The sequence below is a fragment of the Syngnathoides biaculeatus genome, chromosome 14, assembly GCF_019802595.1.
Source record: "Syngnathoides biaculeatus isolate LvHL_M chromosome 14, ASM1980259v1, whole genome shotgun sequence".
Classification (NCBI taxonomy): Eukaryota; Metazoa; Chordata; class Actinopteri; order Syngnathiformes; family Syngnathidae; genus Syngnathoides; species Syngnathoides biaculeatus.
The window spans coordinates 21,017,875-21,038,516 of NC_084653.1; the positions used below are offsets into that span (position 1 = coordinate 21,017,875).

General features: G+C 40.3%; 1 protein-coding gene across 4 annotated transcripts in view; it reads left to right on the forward strand.

Moving 5' to 3' along the window:
- epb41l5 (erythrocyte membrane protein band 4.1 like 5) overlaps nt 1-19,933 on the forward strand; it is a 35,790-nt gene extending 15,857 nt beyond the window's left edge. For 2 of the 4 annotated variants that reach the window (XM_061841824.1, XM_061841825.1), the window contains 15 exons: nt 1,339-1,508; nt 2,011-2,117; nt 3,000-3,018; nt 3,643-3,688; nt 3,779-3,897; nt 9,401-9,561; nt 10,359-10,450; nt 10,587-10,721; nt 10,842-10,909; nt 12,215-12,337; nt 12,977-13,058; nt 13,240-13,323; nt 16,245-16,307; nt 16,457-16,596; nt 18,725-19,933. In XM_061841824.1, the coding sequence (XP_061697808.1) occupies nt 1,339-1,508; nt 2,011-2,117; nt 3,000-3,018; nt 3,643-3,688; nt 3,779-3,897; nt 9,401-9,561; nt 10,359-10,450; nt 10,587-10,721; nt 10,842-10,909; nt 12,215-12,337; nt 12,977-13,058; nt 13,240-13,323; nt 16,245-16,307; nt 16,457-16,596; nt 18,725-18,794 (1,479 nt within the window). In that variant the 3' untranslated portion in view covers nt 18,795-19,933. The remainder of the gene's footprint in view (nt 1-1,338; nt 1,509-2,010; nt 2,118-2,999; nt 3,019-3,642; nt 3,689-3,778; nt 3,898-9,400; nt 9,562-10,358; nt 10,451-10,586; nt 10,722-10,841; nt 10,910-12,214; nt 12,338-12,976; nt 13,059-13,239; nt 13,324-16,244; nt 16,308-16,456; nt 16,597-18,724) is intronic. The other 2 variants (XM_061841826.1, XM_061841827.1) reach the window with 2 other exon arrangements.
- Nucleotides 19,934-20,642: the final 709 nt, after the last annotated feature.

Sequence of the window (20,642 nt, forward strand, 5' to 3'; positions counted from 1 at the left end):
GACTCATCCATGGATCTTGAGCACCATGACAGCCATTGTTGTAACATCTGAGGTGACACAATATGTGTACAGGCTGGCTGATGATTGTCTGCAGAGGTGTCAGTTTATACTCGTTTTTACGATAAATCCTGTAATAACCTCTGCAGCACTGGTTGTGTTTTATTGTGTCCAGTTGAAAGGTTATTTTCAGGACAGTTTGTCTACCCTCGTTTGTTTATCTCTTGAAATTTTTCTTAAAAGTCTTTCACAAGACCTTCTTAACACAACGAAATCCAACTGGAATCATGTCTCACGTCTTTACTTGAACAAAGTGAATGGCTTTTTCCTAAAGTTGAGTGTGGATTTGACCTAGAAGTCACTGAAGTGCTGATAAGGTTGAGTAATGTAACATGGCTCCCTTTTGTCAGTCCAGCAGTATGCAACCCGATGCAGACTGGATAGTGGCTCAGCTGAGGTGGAGATTGCCTATTTCCTGAAGAGTTTTGTTTGTTTCTAATGTTGTTTGACTTAAAAAATAAAATACAGGGAGTCCTCGGTCTACGACTGGGATCTGTTCCTTCAGTAGTGACTTAATTCAAATTTTGACGTAAGTCAGCTTCCACCATGAAAATCAGAATTTATATCAAAATACTTTGTATAAAAAAAACATTGAAATAAACAAGATGATGTACTTAGGTGGATGGAGAAGAAGGGGAGGCTGTGCTTAGCTATTGCGAAGGAACCTGGTCCTCAATTGTCTCCATCTCAACAAGTATCAAAGAACCTTGTTTTGTGATCATTGTATCTGAAATATGAACGGAACCTTTCACATGCTCTAAAATACGGGCATTGTCTTTAATAATTGTCACCACGGTTGACTGACTGAAGCCTTCATGGTGTTGGGTTCTCACCTTCCTCCAATCTTTTTATTATCTTGAGCTTCATTTCCATGGTAATGGATTTTCATTTGGCTGGAGAAGCATTGCTAAAAGACACAGCTTTTTTCTTTGGGGTGATAATGTCTAAAAAGGAGGGCGAAAAATACGAAGATACTCTTGGTTCACAAACACAGACAAGCATTAGCCAGAGAAAATGGCGGATAGGGGACGGGCGTTGAAAAGTTGAAACGTCTTAGGTCAAGACAGTCTTAAACCAAAGATTCCCTGTAAAATAAAACTCACAATTTTGATTTTTATTCTCCCAAGTGGCATATGCATCATTGTAGCTTGGAGAAAAAAAGTCTTCAGTTGGGCATTGGGATCTGCAGTGTAAATCATGCCTGCCACATGCTCCGTTTTGGTTGTTGTTCATGTGTGATGATGCTGAACATTAAAAGTAGACGTTATCCATCCTTTGTAGGGGAAAGAGCAGGAGCACACCTTTGTCTTCAGAATGGACCACCCAAAGGCCTGTAAGCACCTCTGGAAGTGTGCTGTGGAGCACCACGCTTTCTTCCGGCTGAGGGGACCAGTACAAAAGAACTCTGCACGCTCCGGGTTCATCCGCATGGGATCACGCTTCAGATACAGGTACCGGTCTTTGTAGAAGGTTTGGGGAGGCCTTTGCCAAAACTGACTTCAAGCGCAGCATCTGAAAAAAGGTCACTTCTTAGTCACATGACTAATAGAATACTCAACTGTTGGTGTCTGCGCAAACGACCCCAATTTTTTTGTAGACCGCAAAAACATAAATGCTGACATAATTACAGATGGTTGAATAGTGTCATCTTACTGCAGTCTCTCTACCTCCACCGTTTGTGTGTGGGCAGCCGTGCGCGTGCGTGTCTTTAAACATTACCCAGTTAGATAAGCACTGGCAGTCTTTGTTTGCTTAAGTGGAGGGGTTGACGAGTTTGTTGGTACTAGAGAGTTATCGCTCGAACGGTTTCAGAGTTCAACTGGGGTCATTCGTGTATATAGAATTGTGTTTTCACAAAAGTGTATTCAATATTTTGGTCTGACGATTGAGCCTAAGTGGATAGTTATGTTTCCTGCTCTGTTCACTTAAAATGTTGTGTCTTTGTCTGACCAGTGGAAACACAGAGTACCAGACAACAAAGTCCAATAAAGCCCGCCGGTCAGCCTCCTTTGAAAGGAGGCCGAGTCGACGTTATTCTCGAAGAACAATGCATAACAGAGGTAAGTGCTACAGTCAATTGCTGCATTACATTACGGAATCAAACAAATGTGTAGACGCTGAACAAAAATGAATTTCGATATACATCACATTCCTTTGCATACCTGCCAGCCCTTAATGGCGCAGGACTCAACTTCAGCTGTGGTTAGAAAATAAAATACAGTAATACGTACTCTACTACTAAAGCATACATTTTAGGCAAAAAATAAATATATTTCTTAAATTTTTTTTTTATATTAAGTATTTAAACTATACATGTATTTCTTCAATGTTGTTTATTAGCAGCAAAAGCTAAAAAAATGCTTTAAAAGCCCAATTTTTTTAGGCTTGGAACGCATTATTTCTTTTATCTATTCATTGTAAAGGGAAATATCAATTTGGTTTTCGAACAAATCACTTCTCGAACCGTTTTCTGGAACGGATTGTGGTCGAGAACCGAGGCGTCACTGTACTGTTGTCGTCAGGGATAAAAATGTCAATATGCGACTCTTAATGATTTACAATATTTGAACTGTTCTTTTTGCAGGGGGGAATGATTAGACAATTTGTCTTAAATAATTTTAACAAGAATTGGCTGAACAAATTTGAACCATTTGAATCAATGACAAAATGAAACGACAAGGAACTTTGGCAAGCACTTCTTCATAGCTATTAAAATGGTTTAGGTTAAAGCATCTAAAGGGCATTCAACTAAACACTAGGAGTTATATGTATCATTTTATCCTGAGTGGATTTAAGAAAATCCTAAAAGTATTCAAAATGGAGCACCCGCTTGTTGTTTTTAAAAATCATTGAACTATCTGCGTTTTTGCCCTTGGTTTTCATATTCATCTTTTAGGTTTCTTCTGGAGACAGCTCACCATCTTTTCTGTTTTATTTTACAGGAACTTTCCATCCTCAAGAGTGAGTTGTCCTTTTTTATAAATATTGTGATTGTGACCACCGCGGGATAAGAATTAGCTATGCTTCCAAAGTACTAATTTGGGGATTAATTCCTGTAATATCAATCATTTTTCAATTTAATTGGTGAGAGCACAGATGTATCATAAAATATACATTTGGCAATCAGTTATTCAGAGAGGAGTGACTATTTTTCAACTCTTATTGAGTCACAATGTCAGGCCTGATTATAACAGAAGTAGCTTTTATTTTTGAATTTATCTGAAGACATGCCATCACCTTGATTTATAAGTCATGTATTTTCTTAAGTCACACTTCTGACTAAAATGTCACATGTTCATTGGTTTTGATAAGCCTGCACTGCAAATGCTCTCGATCTTTGCACTGCAGCCACGGATATCAATATTTAATTGCCACTCCAGCTTGTAAATGCGAAATACGGTTAGTTTCAGGACTCGGGTTTCAGGGAGCTAATAAAGGCATCTCTTCATCTCGCCTTGAAATGTTCCTCATGGCATCTTTTGAAGCTCTTTAGTGGCGGAAGAGAGTGTAAATATTGGAGATGGCTCTCGAGGGCCGGTTGAATTATTTATGTGGATCGAAATGTAAATGTCTCCCTTTGCTCAGGGTTCTTTCATCGGGCAACGGAGTCAACGCCAGCAAAGACAAGCACGTAAGGGCTACAACTTCGCTTTGCGTTGTTAATATCAACTCAAATCATCAGCTCGATTGGAAAAATATGTTTGTTTCACGGCCTCACAAGGTTTCTCCCGGACGAGGCGCCTGGTCGGGTGTGCCGGTGGTGAACGTCGCACCTGCTGTCGTTTGCGGCCCATTGGAAATTGAGCCTCTGCCCAGGAGTCCTGGAGGGGAAAAGAGAAGGTGGGTTTGTTTTGTTGAAGACTTGATTGGGTGTACCAGGCCAAGGGCTCTCCCTTGTAGGACTGAAAGAAAGAGAGGGGGTAGAAAGTGTCTTGTTCATGTGTCCTATTTTTTTTTTTCTAATATGATTGTGCCTCAGCAGTGATTGACTTATGTTGTGTACTTGTGAGGACGCAAATCGGTTCTATCATCTGGAGTGCAAGACTTGCAATGGAATGCAAGAATTGAAGTGGGGGAAAGGTTCTGCTAAGAAACCCGGGGAATGAAAATGACTGCTGGATTTGGAGGTTTTGGGTTGAGTTCTATTTTTGAATGTTGATAATGTATCCCACCTAATATCATGAAAATTTTCTTACACAGTTTAATGCTTTTTTTTTTTTTTAAAATTAAGCTCGTTTTACATGATTGAAGTTTTACAATTCTTATTGGTTGCTCTACTCCTTCATCAATGTAGACGGCCATATTGAATACTAAATGTGTCACTTGAAATATAAAATGGAGGGAGAGAAAATCCTCCAAATCAAATTAGGCATTTAGACCAATGTGATGGTCTGAGCGCTCCCGGTGCTGAAAAGTCTCCTTGTGATTAATGTGCATGCGTGTATATTTTATAAACTTCCAGCCAGTCTGAAACGTCTCCACCCATGCTTCAACATGTGGCATTCAACAACTTGTTGCCGTGCGTTCATGTTCGCTATGGACGTCTCTGAAAAACGAATACAGCGAACGTACATGTATGTGCATATCTTTTTTTTTTTTTTTTTTTTTTTTAATCAACTTTTAAGGTTAGGGTTAGGTTATAATGTATGTTAGCTCCCTCTATGTAGAAGAACGGGAACTATGAGACCGGGTGAGTTCCCTCTAAGCGTCTGCTACGTACCCAGAGTTCCCCTGTTAGTAGCGCAGGCGCATTCATCACAAGGAGACTTTTCAGCACGGGGGAGCGCTCCGACCGGCACACCGGCAATGTAAGGTGTTATCTCCGTTTTTTGATGTGATGTCCGAAGCTGGTATTTCTGAATACGAGCAAATCCATGTGTTCCCCTCTGTGTTACAGTATTAACATGTACTGAAGAAAGGTGTGAAGGGTGGTCAGGTAGGTATGGCGACATAATGAGCTTTTTTAATTTATTTTTTTGCTACAGCTCCTATTGTAACAATCATTAGCTGCGTGGGGTGGGGCCTTTTAATGATTGTGATTTTTGAAAAACATCTCTCTAAACATGGAATCGTCTCTTGTGATTCGGCGTTTCTATTCTTTTGATTAGCATGTAACGTCATCCCATTAACTCCAGGTGACTCTTGGTGCTTCATTGGAGTTTTTTCTCTGGCATTAATTATGACAATAGACTTAAATGACTGGAAGCAGACACTGCCATATAGACAATGCTCTACGGCGCGCGCATCAATCTATATCCAGTGAGGCTTCAGAGAATATTTAAAATTCACGGAATATGCTGCTTCATATTAACCCACTGCTGCTCTCCTTGGATGAGTTATTTGCAATCGTGATGCACATGACATGATTTCCTTGCCCTTTATACCATTATCATTGTTTTCTATTGCTTCCTCTCCCTTGTTCAATCCATCTAAACTCCATTACCTGGCCTCTTATTATTCCATTCCTGTCTGCTCCCCTTCCATTTATCCTTGTCATCCACCTCCCACCTCAATCTCCTCAGGTGTCCTGTCCCCTGCATCCTACTCGCTCATATCTCATCAAAACTCCTCACAAGGAGCTCGGCAGAGCTGAGCAACAGTCAGTCATCTCACCTTGGCATGAATTGGACAGCGCACTCAGCCCTCAGCAGTGTTTCCCTCGTAAAACTGTGGCAGAGACTCTTCCACGAGGCCATGAATGCATATATGCCTTTTTCAGTTATAAATGGCAACATTCCACATTGCTTTGATTCTACGCAGAAGACTTATTTCCTTAATGTGGCCATTACATCCTATACCTCATTTTACTTTTTTGCGACTTCTCATGACTGAGATCACATTTTTGTATTAATTTTTAAGTTTGATTGTGAAAATATGTCCACACATTAAGTCTACATATACAGGGAGTCCTTGAGTGAGATCCGTTCTTAGAGTAGCGACTTAACTCGAATTTTGACTGAAGTCGGATTACAGATCAAAATGTATAAAAAAAGAAAAACAATTGAAATAGACAAGATGGTGTACTTAGTTTGATGGAGAAGAAGAAGGGGAGGCTGTGCTTAGTTATTGCAAAGGAACCTGGTCCTCAATCCTCTCGATCCCGACAAGTATCAAAGAACCTTGTTTTTTGATCATTGTATCCGACATGAGAACGGAGCCCTTCACGTGCGATGAAATACGGGCTTTGTCTTAAATAATTGTCACTCCGGTCGACCGACTGACGCCTTGGTGGTGTTGGTGTCTCTCCTTTCTCCAATCTTTTTATGATCTTGAGCTCCGTTTCCATGGTAATGGATTTTCTTTTGGCTGCAGAAGGATTGCCAAAAGACACAATTTTCTTCTTTGGGGCTGTAATGTCTAAAAAGGAGGGCAAAAAATGCAAAAATATTCATGCCGCACGAACACGGACAAGCATTAGCCAGACAAAATGGCGGATAGGGAACGGGCGTTGTAAAGTCGAAACATCTTAGGTCGAGATGGTCTTAATCGGAGGACTCCTTGTACTTACATTTTTCTCTTGATCTCTCCCCCAGCCCTAATTTAAATAGATTTAAATAGTCCACAAGAGACTAAAAGATGCACAAATATGTATTATATCTACAGTTGAAACCAGATGTTTACATCCAGTACACAAAAATACTTTTGTTCTGTCTGACATGACAGCAGATGTTGCTATTTCAGGTCAAATATAGATTAACAAATTTTTATTTGGTAAATGTCATGAAATGATTTTTATTTTGTTTTATTTTATTTTGTCCAAAGATACCAAAATAAGCCAGAGAAGAGTTTAGAGAGTGGATCAGTATGTTTCAACGGGGGAAAAAAAAAGAGAGGACGTTTGCAAGCCCAAGTACACCAGTTCAACTTTAAAATACAGCATATATATATTATTATATATATGCTACATTATAATATTATAATTATAATATTTTATATATTATTATAAATACTGCAGCATCCTGTTGTTGGGTTGTTTTTTCTATATTAGAGACGGGTGCGCCTCACAAATTTGTTGGTGTTATAAGGAAAGAACAATATGGGGAAATTGCTGAAGCAACATCTCAAGGCATTAGCCATAAAGTTCAAGCTGATCCACTAGAATGACAAAATCAATGTTTTGGAGTTGCCTTCGCAAGGCCCTCATCACAAGGCTATGGAAAATTTATGGGTAGACCTGAAAGGGGCATGTGTGAGCAAGGTGGCCTACAAACTTGGCCCAGTTCTCCGAAATTCCTGCCAGCTACTATGAGAAGCTTGTGGAAGGATATGCAAAACATTTGACCCAGTTCATGCTATTTGAAAGCATATATTAAATACTATTAAAATGTATTTACACTTTTAATTTGAAGAAAAAAAAATTGTCTACAAAAAAATCATTCTGTCATTATGCTGCCATTTAGCAAATAGAATTAATTTTGGGAATGCTAATTGACCTAAAAGAGGAAAAGTTTCGTTGGATTTCATATCAGTGACGGGGGGGGCATATTTAATATAGTGTATGTAAACACTTGGTTTCAACTGTGTACGTAGAGCATGTTAACATATACGTGCCTTGAGTTGTTCTCCAAAAGCAACACTTGAGAGCTTCATGAAGTCCACGGTTTTGTTTGTAATGACTTGGACCGGGGCACCATAGGGGTGGCCCAGTTGTAAGAACGTCTGCCTTGCTTCTCTTAAAATTCAATATTTGCGCTGGCCTTCCTCTGTGGAGTTTGTGTGTTTTCCAAGCGGGCTTCTTCCCACTCACTGTAAGATGCGAAAATGACGGTCTCTAAATCTGCTGGTTTGGTCATTTGTTCATAAGTTTCCTATTAAGCATAGTGTGACGATATCAGAAAAGTAGTGTGACAGTTGGGCCAACAACAATACCGGTTTGTAATCTCTGGAATCTGTCTAGTCTGAAATGTTCCAAGTATTTCTCTTCTCTTGAAGGACATGATGTTTTTACTCTTCTACAGATGTCTTTGCCAAGAACAAGTTGTTTTGTCTTTATTTACCATGTGGTATGGAACCGACAGCGATAACTTGATTTAAAATTTGGTTTTCTTTTTTTTTTTCGTTTTGATGAAATTTCTGCAATATTCAGCATTTTTCCTGGCCTTACACAGATGAGTTAATGAAATCAAATGATTTGGGCTTCTGAAGGCCTTCCAAAACATTGAAAAGTTGTACTGTGTTGCTTACTGAAATGTTACAGTATTAGTTGCTTGCACATCTTTTCATGCTTTGCACAAATGTAACAATTTGCACAGTGGCGCTGATTTATATGAGGTGGATCGATTGATCGCCATCACTGTGTGAACTCTGGCTGGCCAATCGGTTTTTACATTTCTAGTCTTGGCCTCTCTCAGCTCTTGAAGAAACGGTCAGTCTTGTCTCGTTTTCCTGTGACCGCTGAACTGATCTGGTATCAGTGTTAGGCTTGGGAATTTAATAACCAGTAGGTCACATACAGTATATTGTTTATTTTTTTTTTAGAGCAGGAGAATTTCTCTTTGACTGTCAATCCCAAAAGTGTTTTTTATATTTTGAATGATTCTGTTGGTGTTCATTTTGATCAATGTTAAATGATGAGTTTCATCAAAATGTTTTGTATTCTGTTAAATTAAATTGTGATAATCTGTTCTTCACCAAAAATGACCTATCCTGTCAATGTGCCTGTGAAATCTGTAGTTAATTTTTTTTTTTAAATTATTATCTCAATTTCCACTTTAAAGTTATCAACTGGTCAACAAAATGTTGGACTTATTACTTACAATTAGTTTACTATGCTTACTATGTAACAGTTTTTTTTTTTAACATGATTACTGTTTTTAAATGTAGTCTATAATATCTGTTTTAAGAGAAGGTGTAATTACCATCCTGTCAGACTCCAAGAAGAAAATGATTTGCGTTATTTGTTTGGCAAAAGCTCCAGATGTGTCATTAAAATGATTGTAGTCTTTAATATGCAATGTGTTCCTTCCTCTCAAAACATTTGTGCTACAGATGTTTGAAAATTTGTTTTGCCAAGTTCAAAATATTAAACATTCACATGATTTGGAGAGAATAAAAACTGTTACTCTAAAACAGAGCATGACTACACATAACTTGTGTTTACATTGTATTTGATCCTTTCTGCTTTTATATATTTTTTTTAATAACACAGTGAGATTGTTCCCAGATTTTTTTTTTTTGTGCGTACTGCTGGTAAGTTGTATAAATGCAGAATCCTGTTTTGCTTTTGGTTATGTTAACTTAGCAAAGTAATATTTCACTGGATGTGTTTTGTTCACAGGGCATCACATTCAATTCTGACGACTTCTCTCTGTTCACCCCCCCCCCCCATCTGCTTTGTCTGTAGTTTGTCCTTGGCAGCTGACCCGATCGAGACGTGCATCGATGATGTCCTCAGGGCTCCCTCTGCTTCCGCCACTCCTACCACGAAAGCTGTCGATGAGGCGGGACCGAGTACCGGCTACTCCCCTCCCAGTGGCACTGGCGAAGAGATGCTCAGCCTCACTGGTAAGGCAACAAAAATAAATAAATAAATAACAGACACCAATAAAAAAGGTTTTGATTGGCTGAAAGAGAGCATCAAGCGTCAGTAAGTGCTTATATTTAGACTAAATTTAAGTGAGCAGTCGACATTTTACTATCTAGAAAAGGAATTTGTTCTCACCTTTTACGTGTACCCAAATTTGAGCCACCTCACTGGACTGAGAAATCCCAATTGGGCCTAAAGGCCTTTTTCTACCAAGTACTCGTAGTACTATTTCATTCATCCATCCATCCATCCATCCATCCATTAATTTTCTTAGCCACTTATCTTCACGAGGGTCGCGGGGAGTGCCGGAGCCTATCCCAGCTGTCAACGGGCAGAAGGTGGGTTACACCCTGAACTGGTTGCCAGACAATCGCAGGGCACATGGAGACAGACAAGAGTTGCACTCACAATCACAATTTAGAGTGTCCAATTAATGTTGCATGTTTTTGGGATGTGGGAGCAAACCACACAGGCACGGGGAGAACATGGAAACTCCACACAGGTGGGTCTGGGATCGAACCCGGTACCTCAGAACTGTGAGGCCAACGCTTTACCAGCTGAGCCACCGTGTCGCACTATTCCATTCAGTTTGCTTTATTCTTTGTGGTGACCTAAAATGTACTGTAGTTCTTTCTGGAAACATTGCTGAAGTGTGCAAAGTTTGCAGGGTGTGTGCGTGTCATAATGTTCATACTTTCATTCATTCCTTATTTCATTTGAGTGAATAGCAGTCAACTGTACAGTTTAGATTTTTTTTTTTTTCCCCCGCATGGAGAAACGGCAGCCCGTCTCAAGCAGCTCGAGTTGGATAGCAGTCCACGTCTGGCCAAGAATAAAGTCAACATCAATATGGTCATGAATAATCAGGTAAGTACTGATTCTTGGATGTAGTTTGGTTGTCTTTAGCAAAGAAAGCAGAAAATGAAATAAGATCGGGGATGATATTTATGTCTGTGTGTGTCTGGATTTTTCTCCCTCGAACCAAACCAACCTACGTCAAAAGGAAGACATTGTGAAGCTCAGAGAGAAATGTTGTCTGAACAGCGCAGGAAATAGTCCGGTAGTCACGCCGCTGCGAGCCCCGGATGACCTGAAGAGTAACATCCTGAAAGCGCAAGCTGAGGCCGCCATTCTTAAGGTGAAAAACAAACATTTAGGAAAGAAACCCATCCGTATTCTAGATTAGAATGCACGTTCTCTTGAGTCGTTCTAGACTTTTGATCCGTTATTTGCTTTTTTTTCCGTCTCTGTTCCATAGGTTGGTTTGGAGGAACATGTTCCAGTGATGGTGGATAAGAACAGTAATTTGCAGGAAAACTCCTCCAGGTATGAAACATACTTCCCCATTGTTCTCATTGAGCTGTTTTTTCCTCATCACGTTTGTTTGAATGGGATGATGCTTGATTACCTTTAAATCGCTTCTCCTGCATCCTGCTTCTTCTTCTACCATCCGCATGCCAAGAGACAATGCATTGTCTCAGCCAATCACAATACTCACTTTATATTTTCCATATGAATATGTACAAGCATAATGTGGACATAAGCTTAAATTGCATCACCATTTTGTCTATCTCCGTGGGCCTCAGATCTCAGAATTTTTCTGAGTATGAGAATCAAAACAAGAGAAATCACAGGAATAGATGATGTGGTTCAATAATTAATGCCATGTAAAAAAGACACTTTCAATTTGAGCGCATCAATTACCATAGTTATATATCTGTAAACACATTATTGCTTTGCCAACATAAGCACTTTCTCAGTCTTGTTTTAGTTTGGGGTGTCATAAAAGCAAAAACCTTAGTGGCAATGTCACTGTTCTACTTTTTCACAAAAGCTTGTCATCTCAGTTTTTGGGTCAGGAACCAGTATTTTTAGGTGGAGTCAACTCATGTTCCATTGCTGATTACTAAAGAGCTGAAAAATCTTGTAATCTTGAGGCATCTCTTTCTTGAGAGAAACCTTCCCTGCAGGTGTACAAAGATGAGTCAAAATGCTCTGAAACAGCTTTCAATATGGCAAACTCGGCTTTGAAAATGGCTGGCAATGAATGAATTAAAAAGTGAATTTCATGAAATTACTGTATCCTGTCAAAAATCTGTCTTTTCAAATAAGGGTCACTCCTCTAATATTGTAGAACTGTAACCCAACCCAACTGCAACCAAAGACAATAATTCAACTCTCTTGTCATCTACCTGTATGGAAGTAGATTAGTGCCAGGATTAGGATTTGAATTTGAAATGTAAAGTGATCACATTTTCAATAGTTGCAACAATTTGCTGTCTGAAATTCACCGTCTGTGCCACCGGCAGAACACCCAGCCGATCCCAGTTACTCTCTGTGACTCTACTCACGTGATGTCACAAACGAAGAAAGCGTAACTGCAATTGGCCGGGTGTTCGGTTCTGACCTGAAGTAACCCTGCCTGGTGGCAAAGACATTGAATTTCAGACAGCGAATTGTAGCCAGTTGAATTGTTAACATTGAAAAGTTACACCGAAATACAACTATTGAAAACGTGATCACTTTACATTTCAAATTCAAATCCCGTTGGCACCAATCTACTTCCATCTATCCGTAATTTTGAACCAGAAACTTAAAAGGTTTTCTCGAATGTGCGCCATCTGTTGGCAGGTTGCGGTTGCGCACCGGCCGTCTGGGCAGTAACTCATCTCTGTCTGTTAGCACTCGCCCGGATGTTCAAGACTCTTGGGATCTGCTCAAGCCTTCTTCGCTGGTGTCATCAGCAGGCACCAGGTCAGTGACCATCTTTGAACAGGGTCATTTAATTAGGCTAATGAAGATCTCCTCTAGTTTGTGTGTCAATCTGTTTTGGGTGAGTGGGGGTAAAAAAAAAAAAAAAGTCATGCAGAATATTGTTACAGGCCAGCGGTGCTCTCTGAGGTAATGCAGACATCTGTCTGGTTGGGTGTGTTAAGTCACATGACCAGAGTTCTGCCTGGATACCGCCGGTATCCTTGCTCCGCAGAGTTTACAGTCGAGCGACACTACAGACGGCGCGTTGTCGCTTGAACGGACGATTCACGAGGCTTGTACGTCTGCAGGATCGCTGATGCAGAAAATGCTCAGACGGTCATCCTAATGGTTCTCTGGTGGGGGGCAAAAATGTAGTTGAAAAATAACTAACCATTGTGTGTTGGGTTCTCAATCTGTGGAGCTTGAAGATGAATATTATCCTCATAATATCTTAAATGAGTAATATGGAACTGCTTTTCGTCCAATGAAATTTCCATATTTGGTGCACAGATATAACGAGACAAAAGAAAGCTTTAAATAGCAACCTTCAACAGTGATTCGTGGAAATACCCAGTTAACAACAGCGTTTACCCAAATGATATTTTCCCCATTCCATTTTTCATATCTCCTGTTCATTAGTGCTGAGAGGTTAGCTGAAGATTCAACCCCCCCTCTACCCAAGTTGCCATCAGACTCTGTTGTTGACGGTGTCACACTAAAGGTAATCTTTATTTGCCATTTTAGATTTTCACATCTCGCTACATGTGGAATTAAGTCGTTTGTGTCGGACCATTCAATGTCTTTCATAAAATGCAATATGTGCAATATGTGTTTTTGTGCCATTTGCCCAGTGCAGGTTTTGCTTACAAAGTGTGCTTAAGAGTATTCACGTCACGTTACAGGTTAAAGGAGATGAAGTTGACATTCCAACCACAAACCCATCACTGCCTGATAATTTGATTGACTTCACTGATCCAATTCCAGTTGTAAGTTTTCTTTTTTAATTCAAAGTTTGTGGTTAATCTAAAGATGAGTATTGCTTTTCAACATTTTGATCGATTTGAAACGGGTGAAGGATGGAGAGTGAGTGCGTGTGTGTCCAAGATGAGCAAAAAACAGCACACACATAAACATGTCTCCATCCATAATCCCATATATGCGCCACCTATTTCCACATTCGGTAAAATGGGTCAAAGCACTACTTCCTGGTTCAGGTAAATGGTGATGGGGGCTGTAACAAACCAAGCATAAAGACTTGACTCCTCCTCCTTAATGTTCTTTTTGCAAAAAAAAAAAGAAAAAAGTGCCAAAAATGACAATATTTGATGATTATGCTTTGTCAGTGTTCTATATATCACGGCATCTTTGTATAAATAAACGGCATGCATGTCTTTAGCTTATCTCTGAAGACACCAGCAATAAACAAAAAGGAAATTTGCTGTCAGTCATGCAATAACACTGTAGTGTTGTCATGCATGTATGCAAACACAGGAAGTCCGAAAGTGACGTTCCGCATCGGGCGGATTGCGAACATCCCAACTCAAACCGTGGAGCCAAGACTGACCTATAAGAGCGAGCAAGGTTCCACGGGGGGCAAAGAAGAAATAGAGCCTACCCTAACTGTTAGCTTATTTGGAAACTACATTGTGGTATTTTTATTTATTTATTTATTTTGTGTGTGTGTGTGGTGAATGACATGGCAGATACGTTATTTAATAACACTAAACAGATTTTTTTCTGGTAACCGGGCGAGCTTCAGCTAGTTTCCTATTGGCTATGTTCCGCTTGTAGGTCACAATTGCAAAGTCTGTGGCTCACCCTAACTTGGTGTTGATCACCCACATAAGAATTGAAGATAAGAAAAAATATTGAACGGACTTAATGTTCATGATTCTTATCCCTGACTGTTTGTGGAGCAGAAAACAATCTTTACACTGAATGTTGCATAACACGGGATAATCACTAAATAATCTTTTCCTCCGATCAGGCCTGTGCTGACTTTGATTGAAGGGGGAGATGGGGATCCTCAAATTCCCCCCAGTTATCATAATATGTGTGTACCCTGTTAAACACAAATATTTGGACCGGGGGGGAAAGCCACTCATCCCATGCAAGTGCAGAGAAGATGCAAACTCAGTACAGGAAGGGCGAGATTCATTTCAACCCAGATGAGTGCTAACCGCTGGGCTCCCCCCTTATCTAAAAGGACATCTGAAGCTTATCATCAAACAGCTTTTTCTGCATATGATGTCCTTTTGAACTCATATCCGGGCCTCTGATGCTATCGTTGGATCATAGTTTCATAGGACTGTCCTTAACAGGGCACCTCGGGGGATCTCCTACAGCAGTTCAGGGGAGACCTTTTCCATGGCCTCCTTGCTTCTGTGAATTATTGGAAGAGCAAAAGAATGAGAGGAGGAAAAATGTAATATCCTGTTGGAATTCTTTTTGATCCTTGCGCAAAAGAGTGGCGAAAAGATACACTTCAATCGGAGGTTGCTTGAAATATCTGATTTAATATCTGGATTTGATTGATTTTATGCTTTTGAAATATCAACTATTTTTGTACCCTACCAAAAAAGTCACAAGTGATACATTTTGATTACCGTAATTTACGGCCTACAGAACGCACCGGATTATAAGCCTCACCCAGTACATCTGTAAAAGAAATACCATTTGGTACATACATAAGCCGCAACTGTGTAAAAGCCGCAAGTGCCCACATTGAAACTTACATTGAAATATCAGATAGTTACAAAAAAAGACGGTACACAGAGTTTTCAAAGTTTTAATACCTTAGCTTAGCTTAACATAGCAACAACATGTAGCACAAACAGGGCTGGTTTTAAAAAAGAAAAAAAAAACAGCAGCGGCAGCAACACGGTAGCACACCACTAAAAGCCGGTTAAAAAAAAATAAAAAATCACTGAAACGCGTCAGAAACACACCCGTGCGGCGCTAACAAGGCCGCCGGTTAAAAAAAAAAAACATACTGGTAAAAATCACTAAGACAAGGATGGCAGTATCAGCAGCAACGTGCTAGCACAGCGCTAACGCAACCCTAACAGGGCGGGTTAAAAAGAAAAATACCGGTAAAAGTCACTTCCTCAGCACATATATTCCACTGGTCTCACTCTTACCTTTTCCGCTCGAGTGCCTCCTTGTGGCCGTTAGAAAAACGCACAAATTAGCCTCATCACCGCATAACCTGCATGTTTGAAAGCGTGTGAACAAAGTCGTGGCGGAAAAGGTAAGCGTGAGACCGGTGGAATTTATGTGCCAAGGAAGTGACTTTTACCAATCCGGCCCTGTTAGCGCTGCGCTAGCGTGTTACTGCCGTGTCTCAGTGATGTTTACCAGTATCTGTTTTTTTTTTGTTTTTTTTTGTTTTGTTTTTTTACCAGCCCTGTTAGCGTGGTGGCGCTAGCGTTTAACTCTCTGTGTATTGTCTTTCTTTGTAAATATATCGTATTTCAATGTCGCTTTCAATCTGGGCACTTGCGGCTTTTACACAGCTGCGGCCCATGTATGTGCCAAATGGTATTTCCTTTACAAATGTACCTGGTGAGACTTATAACTAGGTGCGATGTGTCTGCCGCGAAATTATGGTCCATGCAGGTAGACCGGAAGTGACCCAGAATCTCAGAACTGTGAGGCAAGTGGAAAAAAAAAAAAAAAAAAACATGAATCACAGAGTTTGAAATATGGGACTGGCTAAAAGATGTTAGAAAACATTTTTTCTAATCATTATATTTCCACCTGGGAAATCTTCTCATCCTGAGGGTTGTTGTTTCAACTCTGACACTGGCCATCTTGTCTGAAAGCGTGGTCGCTATGTAACGTGATCCAGACGTCTTCCTCCACAAATTGATTTTTTTTCTTCTTTTTTTTTTTTTTTTTCTCCCAGTTGCCACCTGTGCAGCCGCCGAAAGCTCCCATCACCCCTCGCTGGATCATTCCTACCGCTGCTGTGAGCGCTCTTCCTTCTTCTCATTTCTCCCGTCAGGCATTTGATGTGCTTCTTGTCCGTCCAAAATGTCTTGTTAGAGCGCTTTGACTTGTCAGAACTAGACGCTGACCGCCTTCCTTCTCCCCCACTTCCGCCCCCTTCTAATGCAGCCTCCTGGTGTCTTTACTAACGGCCTGCTCGACCTCGAGCGCCCCGCTAAGGTCACCGCTCTCCCCCCCGTGGACGGGGGGGCCGCTCTCACCTCAGCCCTCCCTCACCCCGCTCACACATTTCATACCAGCTCAATGAGGTAAAGTGAGGTCTTTTAACTGATGTACACCATCTTTGCTCTGCACTGCACTTTTTGGGAAGCGATTTTTGAACCTCTGCTGCCCCCTGTTGACTGACTTGGAAATCAGTGAAATAGGTTGCACAGAGTTATTAGTCATTTTCCACAAGAACCGTTGTAAGTCGAGACATTTTACAAACTTCACCTCAAATTCAAACTATTTCAGTGTCAAATATTGAGACATCCAGGCCAGTATTTTTCCACTTTTACGTAGTTCTACACAGAACCCGTCCGGAGTAATGGGGGAATTTTACAAAGTCGCCTCAAATTGACCTTTCCGATGGCGATCTTTAGCTCCGCCCCCTTAGCCATGTCCCACAAGCTTTCAAAATGGCGATTGAACAGAACATGTTTGAAGTCAATTCTCTATCGCGTTTACCAGATGATATTGTGGTGTAGCCCCTTGAAACCAAGCAGGATATCTTTCAGAATTGCACGTTCCCCAAGCGCATCTGAGTACCATTTTCTACGTAACGTTAACTTTTCCAAGGACACGCTACTGACCACCCACATTGCTTGTGGGACAACATGGCGGCAGGGGCCCGTCAAGCCAGGGGTTAAGACAATGCGCCTATCTGATTGGGTATTATTGTACGAGTGATTGCCGGGTCGGAAAGGTCCGTTACTGTTCTCTATTTTAAAGCCCTCCAATTTCATGCTCTAAAACACAAATTCCCAGAAGTCTCCATTGACAATGTCTAAATTCCCCACAATAACGGACACATTAAACAAATGTACTGCTGTCCCATAATTACGTTTTTCTACATTTTTTGATGATTTCAAACCTTTTTTTTCTTTTTTTTGACCAACTGAAACCATCCCAACGTGAAACTGCTCCAGGCTATGATTATTCTGTAAATTTCCACTTGTCCTAATAATTGAGTGCTTAAAACTTAATGTTCATGCATCTCCCTCCCCCCCCCACACAAAAAAAAAAAAGATTGGCACGTTCCATGAGATTCCCAATCATGACAGCAGTGTAACGTAGTGTAATGTAAAATTCTAAAATGTCTGCTATAGTTCTCCCTCACCAAACTCATCCATGCTTGACTTCACGGTCCTTGCTTTGTGTACTCGGGACAGAGAAGCAATACTTTTGTTATGTGTGTATTTAGACTAACGTCCCCTTTGTTCAAACCAGCAAAATGTGACAAGGCAGTTGTTTTGCGTTTCTGACACACATCAACACAACTTAAACACGATAAAATAGCTAACACAAAATAGGCGTTCAAGAACAGAGTAGTTGAGCCACAACGGCGAATAGTCACCAATGTTGAACAATTGTTCCCAAAAAAGCAAATGTTTGTCCCAGCGAAAGTTCCAGCTGGTCCAAAAACGAAAGGCGGCAGGCTTCCGTGCAGTTAATGTTCTAAGCAGCATAGTTTCCCAGAGCAGTGGTGAGGTCGTAAGAAGAAGCTTCGTTGTCTGTCTTTCTCGTCCTTATATAGGTAATCCTTGAAACAGTTCAGACTTCCGCGTCAAAAAGGACAGAAAGAGTTCGCGTCACACGAACCCAAGAGCATTAGAGGAAACCACATCACATCATAAGTACTTAAAAGTATGGAAAAGGAAAATAGAGGAGAACAAAGAATACAAATACACATAACACTTACAATACAATAAAATTTACCTTGGCTTGAATTTGTTTCCTGACTGAAGCAAAAAAAAAAAAGACAAACGGATTACAGTTTTTTTTCTTGACATTATATTTGGGTCATGACTATATGTTTCTGTCGCGTACAATATAGAGTTTACTTTTTCTTACTAAAAACACAAGTATTTTTTGGGGGTGGCTGGATCAGATAAACGTCATTTCTGTTTGATTTGACATGTTTTTGAGCGACGAGCTCGGTTATGCAACAAATTCCACTCGTGTCTAGAAAGGCTGTTGAAAATATTTGTGATTAAAAACTGTGCCAAACAAATATGAACGTTTTCATCTGAGATGAAACACTGCGACGACCCCTACCGGGACAAGCTGAAAGAAACTCTCTATGGTCATTTCAAAAACCATAAAAGGGATAAAGATCATAAATGTGTATCCTTAAAAAAAGAAAAAGTAACGTATGTTTTTTATTTTCGCCCTCAGCATTATGGGTCAGCAGGCAGCCTCGGAGGATGGAGCCACAACCAGAGGTCTCCTGACCACTGAGCTCTAATACCCCAAAACCAGCTGAGTCGGCAGCCCGGCGTGACATTTTTAAAGTAACCGCACACACACACACGCCAACAAACGATCTGGACTGGAACCAGGACCAAGAACGTCACACATCAGGTTTAGTTTAAAAAGTCCATCATGCGTATCGCGACTGCTTCCATCCATTTTGAACCCGACGAGCCCAAACGATCTCACTTGAACGTGACTTTTTTTTTTTGTTGTTTTTGTTTTTTTTTGTGCGCCACCTTGATGGTCGCGTAACACATTCCACCGGACGCAAACTGTTGGAGTAAACGGATAAAAGGTAACGAACGTAACGACTAAGAACTGAACTCTTAATATGGGGAAATATGATTCTCGACATTCCTTGAGCAGCCATTTTTTAAGCTCTTTTCAGCCATTGGCTAGAACTTTTTTTTTGAGGGGGGGGATTTACTGGACTAATTCCACATTGTCATGGATGAAGATCACTGTTACAGACTGTTTTTTTTCCTGTGTATTTTTCAAAAGTATATCACACATTGTTTGTACTTTGTGGTACCAACATTGTTCTCTCTTCTGACCTTGTTATGATTAACACAACCAACCCAATAATGTGATGTTTTATTGTTTTTGACTGAATGTGATCATTTCCACGTGCGACTCCAGTACCTTTTGGCTTTTGTTTCAATTTGATAATTTTGTGATTATTTTTAAATGACGAATGTGATTCACCAGTTCTGTAAGTTGTATGAAGATGTAAAATGTGAACGGTGCTCGCACGAGGCATGAACCTGTCCTTGATATGTGAGAATTTAGTCGATAATAGTACATAACGAGCAATCTTAGGTCACAACTTGATACAGTTCTACTCTTCACTAAAATGAGACTATTTGGACTTTCACTAGAATTGATCAATATTCAAAAGTCGCTTTTCCACTGATTTCCGTGCATATTTTGTGTAAAAATCCCGCTCAATTCTTGACTTGTTGATCTTGTCTTGCTATTTTGTTGCCCCCCACCCCCCACCCCCCCTGCTCCCACTGTGAAAACGCGCCAGCTTTCTGCGTTGTGTGCGTGGAATCCCTCAGTTGCTGACCGATTTGCTACCCAAATATCTCAAATGTAATTTTGTACTTGTGAAATGAAGATCTAATTCTATATTTTTGGACTATATGATTCGAGTCTACTGTATATCACATTTCTTAATAATAGTGTTTTTTTTTTTTAAACCCTTCCTTTATCGTGATGGCGTAGTTTGTCAGGGGAGCTGACGGTTGTCTCAGTCAGTGCGATTATTTATCTGACCGTTCAGTGTTCACATGTTACACATACACATACTTTTTCTGACTGTGGCAGTAATGTTAGCGTACTCACAAAGGACAGTAACAACATTGAAGTCATTAAAATGTAGAAACCCGAGAGGCTAACGATGGCTCTTGTGATGGTGTTTTGATCAACTTGATCACGATTCAGTCGAACTTTTCTAGAGAACATATATCACGTAGTTTTTTTTGTACTTTTGGGAATATATATATATTTTTTTTTAACAATAATTGCAGCTTGAGCCGCAAAGCAATGGTGATACATGATGTCTAATTTTCTTTGCTTTATGTATAGAGCTCATGCACCTACATCACCAAAGTCACGTGCCTGGCCAGCAAAGCATTGCTCAATGGTAAGTTGGTTGGAGACGACACAAAAATACGTCTTATAGCACGACACCCAGAGTTTTGTCCGATACCGAAGGTGATAATAAACGAAGGTACGTGGAAAAATAAGAGACACTTGGTGTAGAGGATCCATATTCAATGCCGAAGTTGATGTTTTCGCTGATAAGAAATTGGACTGTTACCCTTCTTCCGCTTGT